The 11,649-nt window shown below is 59.0% G+C and overlaps 1 protein-coding gene across 1 annotated transcript; it reads right to left on the reverse strand.

The window, feature by feature from the left end:
* Nucleotides 1–8,758: 8,758 nt before the first annotated feature.
* Nucleotides 8,759–11,300, reverse strand: LOC138684265 (RIMS-binding protein 3C-like). Its single transcript, XM_069777963.1, has one exon. It carries the CDS (start codon nt 11,298–11,300, stop codon nt 9,225–9,227), a length of 2,076 nt encoding a protein of 691 aa, XP_069634064.1. The 3' UTR covers nt 8,759–9,224.
* Nucleotides 11,301–11,649: the final 349 nt, after the last annotated feature.

Raw genomic sequence — 11,649 nt, forward strand, 5'->3', positions numbered from 1 at the left:
TGTCTGCCGTTGAACGTACCGTCAGAGTCTCCAGAGCAGTCTGACAGTTGTGCCGCTCACAAGTGCAGGAGTCCGTCCCCAGGCGGTTGTTTCCTGCTCTGTTTAGTTTCTCCACTAAGCACCTCTGAGGGTCCAGTAGGTTTCTAGGGTGTCTTGGGACCACTTCTTCACACAGGTGCCAGGTAGGCCAACAAAGGTGATGCTCACCTGACTCTGGTCCTTGCAGAAGAGGGAGTGCTGGTCAGGGTGTGAGAGACTGAATTGTTATCTCGAGCTATTTGTCTCAAAGACTGTTTGTTGCGAGAGACTGGACTGTCATCGCAAGCCATTCATCTCAAGGATTGTTTGCTGTGATGAGCCACTTATCCCAGAGATGGCTTGTTTAAGCAGGGCACTCCTCCGTCCATAAGGACGATTATCAGGCCACTGAGGCATCCAGGGGAGGAGACAGGCTGGAGCCGGCAAAGCATGCAGGAATGTGGAGACTATCATTGTCATGGAAACTGCAGTCTTTGAGATAAGGTACTGGTTTCTGGCATTGATCACGCAAAGGTCATGTGATAGATGAAACCTGCAGCGCATGAACAGTGCGTGAACAGTATGTATGCGTGTGCATCGGACTATGCCCTACAAAAAAAACGTGGAGACAAGCCGTGGTGTGCACCCATCACCAAAGAATTGAAGATTGAGGACCAACTGGATGCTGCTGGATCCATGGTGGTGACTATTCTTGCAACTCTATCCCGACTGCTTGCTTAATTTCTGCCTTTTCTTCCATTCTATCCTAGCGCTACTATTTTCTACTTTTGATAATAAAAGCTCTTTTGGGTATACGGCATTTGACCTTGCTTGTGTCTTAATCTTGCTCTTGGGATCATATCGACACCTTCCCCGACATTGGATCGGGACACAGGGATGGAAAAACCATTGTCAGCCTTGGCTGTAGTGACCATGAAACAGCGGGTGAAGATTCTTGCCTCTTCAGGGGACTTTTGGTGGGAATCCCATGGGCAGCAGCACTCAAGGGCACCAGACCTCAGTACAGCTGGTCTTTCAGGCCTAGGGCCACCTCTGCCTTCCACTGAGGCACCCAGAGTAACCCCCTTGGAGGAGCTCTACATGTCTGCAGTCGGGACGTCCGTCCATGAGAGATCTTCAGCAGAAGGTCCCCTTCCATCCCATAGTGACCTGGGAAGCCAAGTCACCAGAGGCAGGGCTTGCTTTAGTCTTGCTTGCAGATCTTGCGCTTAGACAGCTCTCCAAACTCCTTGTTTCAGTATCATCCCTCTCTCCGCGTCTGCCCTCTTGATTCAGCTAAGGATGTCATTCTCCAGCCTGAGGAGCGAAAAGGGTCGACCACAACTCTCCTCCCTCCTCTGCCAGGCCCAGCCTTGGAAACCAGCTGGCAGCGTCGTGAGCGATAACAAGGGGTGGGAAGTTTAGGCAAGGGGCACGGGGAGGCATGGCCCTGGTGAAGGCTGGGGCCTGAGACAGCATTCCCAGAAACAGTCATGGACATCCCTCCCCACACCTTCTCCTCCCTCCACCCCCGGACTAGGCAGGCAGCCCCAGCTCCGGCTGTGCTCCTCTAGCTCCAGCTGTGCTCTGCCCCTCGCCCTTCACCTTGAGGTGCAATGGGTGAGGAAGGCCCCATGTGTCCCAGAGCCTTCGGCCCTTGGATGAGCAGACTTCCCCTCAGCCCTCCTTCCTTGCCGGAAGGCCCCCACCTGTCTCTGCTCCCTGGGGCTCAGCATGATGGGGCCAGACCATGGTGGGAAGGCAGGAAAATCTGCCGGCCATTGCGGAGACACCCCACGTGAGGTGGGGTTTGTCCTGGCCTCTGGAGGGATTTCTGCCTGAAGTTTTGAGAGCAGCAACAGGGACAGCCACATCTGAGCGAGTCGCCCATGGTGCCTGTTCTGCTCCCAGAGCAGGGAACGTGCCACAGCCCAATCTCTGGGTCCCAGCACCCCAAGAGCCTGGCCCCCTCCCAGCCCTCCATGCACACGCAGAGCCTGGGAACCCCTCACCTCCCATGGAGGTGGGCTGGCACAGTGGGACAGTGCAGCCTGGCCATGCCCTGGGGGACCACGGCCATAGGAGTAGGGCCGTGCTGGCCTGGGGCTCCTGGGGGCACTGTGCCCCTGTGGGAGCTAGTCCTCACCTCCTGACCAGTGTCACAAGCTTCCCACCAGCCCCTCACCTGGCCCACAGCTTGCTCCTCTCCCATGAGTGAGGCAGGAGGGGGCTGCTGGGGGAACCAGGGTGTCAAGAGTTAGCCTTGTATTTGCTCAGAGGAGAATATGCTCTCTAAATAGCCTGTCTTCAGCAGCTGCCGTGGTTGCTGTTGATGTTGTCCCAGCTAATAAAACAAGCTAGCAGGCAGAGCTCACCCCTTTGAGCTATTGCTTATGGGAGCCTTCCCACTCCACAGTTTCATCTGTTTGCCTGGCCTGACATGAGAAGCCTCCCCCAAAGACATTTATCTCCAGGGACTCCACTCTGCAGCGACCTCTCCCCCTGTCTCTCTGGCTTCTCGGTCCTCTGCTTTCTTTCAGGACATGCAGCTGAAGCAACGCGCCCGATCCCTGCGAGCAGCAAGTCAGCGGCGGGGAAACAGGAGTTAGCAGCAGGTCTGAGCAGCTCTGTGGGGTTGGGAGGAGGCTCAGGCCATTTGAGGGCACTGCAAAGCCCGACGTGCAGGGGGCCAGGGCTCACGCGTGCCCGGACCCGACCCCCTGCAGCGGGAGGGCAAGACGGGTTCCCTCCGAGCCCCCCTCGTACAAACGCCTGCCGTTGGAGAACGCCCAGCTCAGCCGCTTGCCCTGCGCCTGGCACACTCAGCTCCCAGGACTGCCGGAGCCCTCGGCACTGCAGGTGCCTAGAGGAAACTCCTGGCCCCATGAGAAGGCCCCACCTTCTTCTCCCATGGGTCAGCACAGCTGGGGAGGGCTGCCAGTCTCCTCCCTTCAGGCGGTGCTGCCTCGGATCGGTCCCCTCGGCTGCCACTGTGCCCTGGTTTGGGGCCCGCCCTTCCCTGAGGGCTGCCTCTGACTGGCCCCAGGGCTCAGGCTGCCCAGGTGCACCTGAGGGGATGCTCTCTGTGATTGGCCGCCTGCTGCGGTGTGCTGCCCGCCCTCCCCTGAGGCGATGTTTCCTCCGATTGGCTGCATGAGATTGCTCCTCCCATCCAGTGATGGGTCAGGCGGCTCATCAGTCATCTGTGCTTTGCTCTTGCCAGCTGTGATTGGTGGAGCTGGCATGCCCCGCCTCCAACCAACACCCCCCCACACACAGGCAGGGTGCCCAGCTTTTTCCCCTCTTGCCACCTTTCCTGCAGGCCTCGAACCTTGACTGGTGGGTTACCTATCCATCACATGCCTTGCCCCCGCCTCCTCAAATGCGATTGGCTGTCCTGGGTCCACTGACTCCCCAGGGACTGCTGGGTGGAGGTTGCCAGGCAACGGACTCCACCTGTAGGGCTGAGAGCCTCAGAATGGGGCTGTGGGCCCTGAGGAAAGGCTGGGGGTCATCAAAGGCGGGTTTGGACCCTAAACCGAGGATTTCGGCCCGAAACATGAGGCTCTGGGCACTACGAAGGATAGGCGCGCTGCTACAGATGACGCTGGGGACGCTGCGAAGGAGGGGAACCTCTTGGTTCCTTTGCCCCCGGGTGCCGTGTATGGGGCAGGACTCCGGACTCGAGAGGGAAACTTCCTCTGGCTCACGGGCAAGGCTGTGCCAGCCCAGAGCACGCAGGAGGTTGCCACCTCTGAAGACCGGGACGAAGGAAGACTGGCCAGCTTGGCCCTTGCCGGTGCCCCCGCCACAGCAGGAGCCCCCCTCAGCCTGCTGTTCAACCCAGAAAGGGGCTCCATTCCCGCTTACATCCTCACCTTTACCAAGGAACACCCTTAGGAAGGACTGGGCAAGGCGGAAGCACGTGCTTCGTTTGAGCGAACTTTGCAGAGCGTTCCGTTTGGGTCACGCGTGTGGTGGGACCCGCGGGACAGGGGGCTGAGGCTCACGTGGGCTCGCAGCCGGGCCAGCGTGCACAGCAGCCCAAGGGACAAAACCACGTCTCTGCTGGTGGCCTCCCTGTGTGGAGCTGCCCCTGCCCCCTGCAGATGTGCAGAGGCTCGCTGGGGGTGAGGAACAGCACCAGTGGGGCCTGGGTTAACGGGCAGGGGTCCGACGGGCCAGCCAGATGCTACTCTCCGTCCCTCTGCTCGGCCCCTGTGCCACTGCTGACCCTTGATGTCCCCCCGCCGTTCCCCACTCGTCCCCCGGTGCCCCCCTTCCGCCCCCTGCCCACACACCTGTAACCTCCTGTGACCCCCTCGGTTCCCCCCAGTGCCCCCTACTCCCCCCAGCGCGTCACTGGGCAGTGCCGTGGGGGGTCCCAGCGTGATGGGACACCGGGAGGGCGAAGCCTGCTGTGGCGATACGGTCGGGGCTCTCCCGGGCTGTTCCCTGCACCAGCGCGGGCTGGTGCTGGAGGTGGTCGTGCCGCGGTGGGAGGGGTGGCGAGGGGATCCCCATGGGCAGTGGGAGGGCACGGCAAGGCCCCAGGACCCCACGGGGAGACCCCTGCTCTGGGGTCTGTCCCGGCATGACTCCATTGTCCCCAGCCCGGGAAGACCTGAGAGGGGCCCCACAGCTGGCAGCCCCCAGCCTCGGTGTCACCCACACGTTGTCTCACCAACCGCCGGGGTGCTATCAGGGAAAGAACAGATACACTCCCCTTTCGGTGTCTTTTGATGAGCTTTAATTAACTCCGTGGTGCTGGCTGGGGCCAGGTATTGCGGAGGGATTCCTCTAGTGCCTGCCTCGCTCGGAGGTCCCTGTCGTCCTGCGGTCCCGAGAGATCTGGAACAACACCACAGGCAGCGCCGTGGGGACCTGGTCCCGGCCAGGTGCTCCCCTGGCCACCCCGCTCCAGGGACCCGTTCGCCAGGGATCTTCCCACAAAAAAAGACATCCCAAGCAGCAGTATCTCAGTAAAAGTCCTCTGACCCCTTCCTTCCCCATCTCCTGCCTTACCTCAGCAAAGAAAGCTGTAGCTGTCATCCGCAGTTTAACTGAGCAGGAATTCAGCCACGGCAAGAGGTTCTTCACCAGAGAGCGGGAGACGAGCCCAGCGTTGAGCAGGACGCTGCGCAGGGGTCACAAGCGAGGGACACACAGTTACGCAGGAAGGCCACAGGCCGGGCCTCCAAAATTCACTTGCGCCGATGCAGACACTATTCTTCAGCTCCTGACGGCTTCCCGGGCACGCCGGGAGGGTCCCAGCGGCCATTTCCCTGGGCACAGCCCTGCAGGAGTTGGCCAGATGCATCCCTGGGGCTCTTACCTGGTCAGGAGACGCACCCCCTCAGGGTGAGCCACGGGGTCTTCCAGGCGAGCCCACACTCCCCGATTCACGAGCAGCCGCGTCCATTTCTGCGCCATGCATTTGCCCAGCATCAACTCGACAGCTGAAAGGAAAATCCTGGCAAAAGAAGCAAAGCGCAAAATAAACAAACCCAATCAAACAAAACAAGTCCAAACAGCACCACCGCCAGAAACCCCAAGAACTCTCAAATCGCAGCAGGTTAGGGGAAGACTGATCTGCAGCAGAGCTAAATAGCCCTGGAATGACGCTTCACAGCCTTCCAGACTGCAGCTAACGACACTGGCATTTTCTTCATGCCCCAGACCCACCGAAGCAGAAGAAAAGCCACGCCTCTAGACTGACTCCACGCTAGGTGTCAACCAAGGCCAACACCTCATACCTCTTCCCACCAGCCTTTGGCCAAGAATGACACCAGTGCCCGCAAGAGTCACTGCTCCAGCGGGGGTCCGTTGAGGGAGTGCAATGCTATTGTGCACACAAGGGGATGCAGGAGGCAAGAGGACGGCCGTCCGCAGTATGAGCTGCGTAAGAGCTTCCTGCCTGGGAGCTGGAGTTTCTCCACGAAGGAACAGAAGTAAAACCAACCACGACGACCGCTTTCCACATCTAGGAAGTGGGGCAGGCCAAGCCCTCCCTCAGCCCCACAAAGGCACATGCCTTGGCACGGGGAACTGAAGCCAGCCCCTCCATCTGCCCCTTCGGCTCTTTACCTGCACGGCTTCTCCACATGCAGTTGTTTCCAGCTGGTCATGAGCAAAAGCTGCCTCTCCCCACCCAGCATTTCACTGGCCCACCTGAGCAGGCTGGGAAGGAGGTGGGGAAGCAGTTGCCTGAGCTCCTCCGTGCTCCTCAGGGCAAGCACCACCTCGGAGATGGCACGGGTGATCTGCAGAGAAACATGACCAAGAACCACCTGTTCAGGGAAGGCCTTTTCCCTCCAGCCTGGTTCCCCCGCCTGCCCGGGGTGGGGGGTCACTGTCCGCACTTGTCACTGCTGCTTAGACCTCAAGAAGCACAAAGGGGCCTCGGGGAGGTTCTCCCTTCCACAAGATGTGCTTCCTCAGCTGGGGTTTTTAGCATGCATGAATGGTGACTGGAGAAACGTGGTCATCCCCTGACAATGAGATGGAAAGCCTTAAGAGCTTCTTAACGTCTCAGTTAGTGATTGGGCAGTGACTGGCAGCGCGTAGGGATGCCAAAGAGGGTGGAGGGAACTCGGCAAGAAGCAAGGCGGCGGTTGAGGGTTTTAGCGCATCCTTCCAACCATGTGCGAACCCAGAAATGGGAAGCCGTTGATGTCTGTGGGTGGAGGAGGAATAGGTCTGCCCTGGGAACGTGACTGAAGGACTCTGAACAAAGGAGAGGTTTCCATCATGTGCGCGTGCCTCACCCGGGGAGATGGGGAATGCCCTCTGCTGTGGCGTGGCTAGACGGTGCTCAACATGCTCCATGAGCTGACCTGCCTCTCGTCCTCCCCTTCACTCCCCACACTTGGATGGACCTCAGGAAGCCTTTTGCTTCCTTCTAGGCTGGTTCATTCTTTCAATATCTGCAGTTCAGGAACTTGGCACCAAAGGCCTCGTTAACATGCAAAGTGCCACAAGAAGCCACATAATAGAATTCTAGAATCATAGAATAGTTTGGCTTGGAAGGGACCTTTCAAGTGTTACCAGAAGTCGGCACTTCAGAAACTCTCTAAGACTCAATTTTGGAGTTTTAGAAAGCAGGCATTCTTCATTGCATCGCTGGATGCACGGGGGATCGTTCCACCTATCGTGCATACCAATTCTTTCAACAGTTGAGATTATATACAGAATGGACATACATATTCACGATTTTTCCTGGAAACAACTAACATATTCATCTGAATTCCAGGAACTCAGTCATATACGTAAATGTCCTTGGCGCAGGCGCACTCGAGATCTTTGGTGATCTTCAGGGGTCCTCTGGTGGTCTTTGATAGTCTTCCTCACTTGTCCACTAGTTGACCCTTTTCTAGTGATTCTGCGTGGTTGGACACTACACGTTTGATACAACTTATGCTAAAGAATGTTCATTAGTATCTCTACTATCTCCCTTTTCTTGATATGCATTCTTTTGTCACAAACCACATTGACGCTCTGCAGCCGTACCCGGGAGAAGGCAGCCATTGTGCCCTGTCCCTCTGACAATGCAGCAGGGAAGCCTTGCTCAGCAGCACGTCTTCCTACAAACTGGACAAACTGTGAGGGTTGTTCTGACAGATGCTTTGGACGTGGCAGGTTTTGGAGACTCCTCCAGGAAACTCACACATGTGCACTGCCCTGCAGCTGGAGCCTTACCGTGTAAAGTCCTGGGAAGACTTCTCCCACACTGGGAGCTCAGCTGTCCTCCCACTGACCTCTCTCTACCTCGCTCGTCTCCCCTCACTACCTGCAGGCAGTGCCTTCAGCCCTGCTGTGCTTCGCAGGGGAGCTGCTCCTGGGCAGAGCTGTCTCTCACAAAGCGCTGCCCACTTGCTGGGAGCTCCCTCCGTCCCAGGAGCCCGGCCCAGCTCAGGAGCAGAGGACCAGCCCAAGGCTTCACTTTCTCTGCCTCTCCTGGGCTCCCTGCAGATGTCTCAGCTCCTGAAAGGCAGCGGAGTCACCCTTGGGGAATGGACTTTTTAGCTGACTGCAGTAATCGCCAATTGTCCCTCTCTAAAGAGTGGAGAGAGAGCGATTCCAAAAGCATGGCTTGTCCTACCAGAGCACAGATGTCTATGAGAGGTGTAGATGTTCCCCTCTGGGCACGGATATTCTTGGCCCATAACAAAAAGGACACACAGGCAGTGACAGGGAGGTGTTGGTTAAACGCTCTGGCTGGGCGGGGATTCAGCTGAAGCAATGCAGACATCTCATCCCCAGCTGGAAGCCCTGGGGATGAGGCAGGATTCAGATCCCCCCATGCATCCCACAGACCCACAGTGTTAAGGGATGTCAAGACTGGCCACCGCTTCCAGGCACTGCAGCCAAGGACCCCTCCCACCGTGCCCCTGGAGCCCAGACCAGTACCACCAGTACAGTCCTGCCTGGCTGCTGGAGCCCAGCCCGGTGCCTGGGGATCTGGAGCCTTTGCTCAGGCTGAGGGATGCAGCTGCCACTTTTCCGCTTGCAGGTGCAACTTCTAGCGAAGCTGAGCACGCATCCCAGAGATGCACACGCACAGACACACCTGCGGAGAGGACACTGACACGGCCAGTCACACAGACGAGGCGCTGCCGTCAACAGTACCCACATGGAGGACTCACACAAAACACAGAGACAGCCATGTCCCCTCCTCCTCTTGGGCTGCCAGAGACAGGAGGTCACTAGTGCAGGCACACACACAACACGCTGTGCGTTCACAAGCACACGCATGTTCACGGATCCCCAGAGTACCGGCACGGCCTCTCTGCCCTGCCAGTACCCCTGCCTGGATTCCGGCCCTCTGACCCACCCCACGAGTCGCCTACTTGCTGACTGGTCCGTCTTGGTGCTCCCTGCAAACGTGCAGCACTCACACATTCGTGGTGCAGGAACCCCACAGCCACCCAGCACAGACCCTCTGCCCACCTGATATCCCAGCCAGGGCCCGGCTGCACTGGGACCCACGCCAGTAGCTGGCACCACAAGCCAGGGGTGCCTACACCCCCCGGTTGACTCCAGTAGCTGGCACCCAGTCCACCCACGCCAAGCCCCCCAGTAGCTGGCACATAGTCCTTTCAGTACACATCCACACAGGATAGAGAGTGAGGTTGTGCAGAGAGATCGTTAGGAAAAGATTTAATAAGAACATATAAGAAGACAGGACAGACATCATCTGTGTCCTGCTACCAATCACTTGTCTCTGGACAGACTCCGGTGTCATCAGGTTGTCCGTCATCTGAAACTTCTTCAACAAGATTAGAGGGGACGAAGCCTCTTGTGCCGTCGGTCAGCTCTCCCACGTACCAGCCGTCTTCATCCACGTCTCCAAAGATGTACACGTATTGCCCAGCAACTAGAGGAAGCTCTAGTTCAGGCCGCTCATTGGGACCACTGAACGGATCGTAGCTGTATCGAGCTACGAATGCTCGCAGCTCCGCCGGTTGTTTTCTCATAGCCGCCAGGAGGATGGGCTCCTTGTCTGCAGCCCCGTTAGCCTGGCGCGGCCTGGAAATGATACGCTTGGATCTTTCTCTTTCCAGCCATTCAAGTTCCCGAAGTAGCTGCTGGTGTTGCTCGTTTAGCTTCTGATACCAAACCAGCTGGGCTCGAAACAGTTGCAGGGTTTCTTGGTGTTCCCCGTGTGCTTCTGCCTGAGCCCTCGGCAAACACTTGCCTTGCTCTTCTTTCCTCTGGAGCGCTAACTTTGTCTCCTCAAGTTCCTTCTCCAGCTGTTGACTCCTTTCTGCCATTTCTCTCATGGCTTCCAGTTTGCGCTCTGCCTCTTCCAGCTGGGTTTGAAGACAGACCTTCATTTGGATGGCAGCATCTCGCTCCGCTGCCACTCGCGCCAGTTGCCCTTTCAGGTCGGCATTTTCAGCTCGAACGTGTTCTGTCAAACCCATCTGCCCACGGAGGCGAGCATTTTCTTCAGCCAGGCGGGTGTTTTCATTTGTCACCTCCGAGAGCTGCACCTCTAACTCCTCGCCGGTTCGGCTGTGGGCGCTCACATGATCAGAGGCCTCTTCACCTGCAGCCACTTGGGCCTGAAGCTCCTCAGCTGCCTTCTCTGAGAAGTCATGCTGCTTGTCTTGTGCCAGCAAAGCTCCAGCAGGCTCTCCCATTTCTCCACCCCTCTGCTGAGGAAGCGATGCCGTGCACGGTTCCTCGGTGGGGCTTTGGATGGGCAGTGGCACTTGAGTGTTGATCAGGCAAACAGTGGTCGCCTGCAGTTGCCTGGATCTTTCTTCCAGCCGCGAGGCGAGGGCAGCTAGGTGAGCATTTATCTGCTGCAGCCTCTCTGCCTTCTTGCGCGCTTCTGGAGAGCCTTCCTTTTTCAGGAGGCGGTTCTCCATCTCAAGGGCACTCTGTTGCCTCTCCAGGTCTTCTAGAAGGCGCCGCAGGCGGCTGTTCTGCTTCAGGAGCACCAGGTCTTGCCCCTCCGGCACCTGGAGCTGAGCATCTGCCACAGCCTTGCACGTTGTTTGCTGCCCAGCGCTGCGGCTTTCCGGCGGTCTTTCCTGGGGTGCCGCCGGGGCCTGGGGCCCTTCTCTGCCAGAGGAGCAGGAGCTCTGCGTCTCCTGATGGCCCTGGTGCCCAGGAGGGCCTTCGGGCTGGGCCGTGCAGGGGGAGGCAGGCAGCTCGCCCTCGAACCGCTGCAGGATGTATTTGAGGAAGAGTCTCCTCTCCAGCTGCAGCTGGTTCTGGAGGTGGCGGATGCGGGCGGGCTGGTAGCCATCCGTCTCCCACTGTAGCTTGCTGAGGACGTCCTGGAGCTTGCTTCGGGCCTCCCTGCCGCTCCTGCTGGGCCTCACCATCTCCTCGGCCAGCTGCCGCTGCAGGTCCCGCGTCTGGTCAACGGCGGCAGTACATGCCTGCCGCAGCAGCTCCTGTCCCTCGCGGAGCTCAGCCTCCTTCCAGCGCAGCAGCTGGCGGGTCTCTGCCACCCGCTGCCGCTGGTTCAGCTCCTGCAGCCGCCGCGCCTCCTGAGCCTGTCGCTGCTCCCACTCAGATCGGAGCCGCTCTGCCAGGAGCTGCCGCTCCCTCTCCAGGGCCGCCTTCAGCTCCCGGGTTTCGGCAGCGAAGCAGCGGCGCAGCTCTTGGGTGCGGAGCCGCTCTTCCTCCAGCTCAGCCTGTCGCGCTTCCCGCTCCCGCCTCTGCTCCTCCTTCTGCGCAAGGCTGCCGGGGGCTTGCGCCGGGCCCCGGCGGGGCAGGGGGTGGCTGCGCGCCACCGGCCCCCGTCCCGCAACGCCCCGCGCCATGGCGTCGGCCACCAAGCGCTGCTGCCAAAGGTCACTGACCTGCCAAAGGTTGCGTTCCCTGGGTCTGCGAGGGGCGGCAGCCCCCTGACCCCGTTGCCGCTGCTGCCTCCCTTCCCTGTGCAGAAGCAAAGACAGCAACTGCCACGGCCCGGGTGGCTGAGCGTGGCCTTATATACCTGTCCTGGTCCCCTGCTCACAATGAGGGGTGGGGCAGCATGGCCTTCTATGGCATGTCCTGGCCCCTGCTCACAATGAGGGGTGGGGCAGCATGGCCTTCTATGGCATGTCCTGGCCCCTGCTCACAATGAGGGGTGGGGCAGCATGGCCTTCTATGGCATGTCCTGGCCCC

Source organism: Haliaeetus albicilla, unplaced genomic scaffold (genome assembly GCF_947461875.1).
Source record: "Haliaeetus albicilla unplaced genomic scaffold, bHalAlb1.1 scaffold_139, whole genome shotgun sequence".
NCBI lineage: Eukaryota > Metazoa > Chordata > Aves > Accipitriformes > Accipitridae > Haliaeetus > Haliaeetus albicilla.

What these genes read in the sequence shown, in the direction of transcription:
- LOC138684265 (XM_069777963.1), bottom strand. Translation starts at nt 11,300, where the DNA reads ATGGCGCGGGGCGTTGCGGGACGGGGGCCGGTGGCGCGCAGCCACCCC.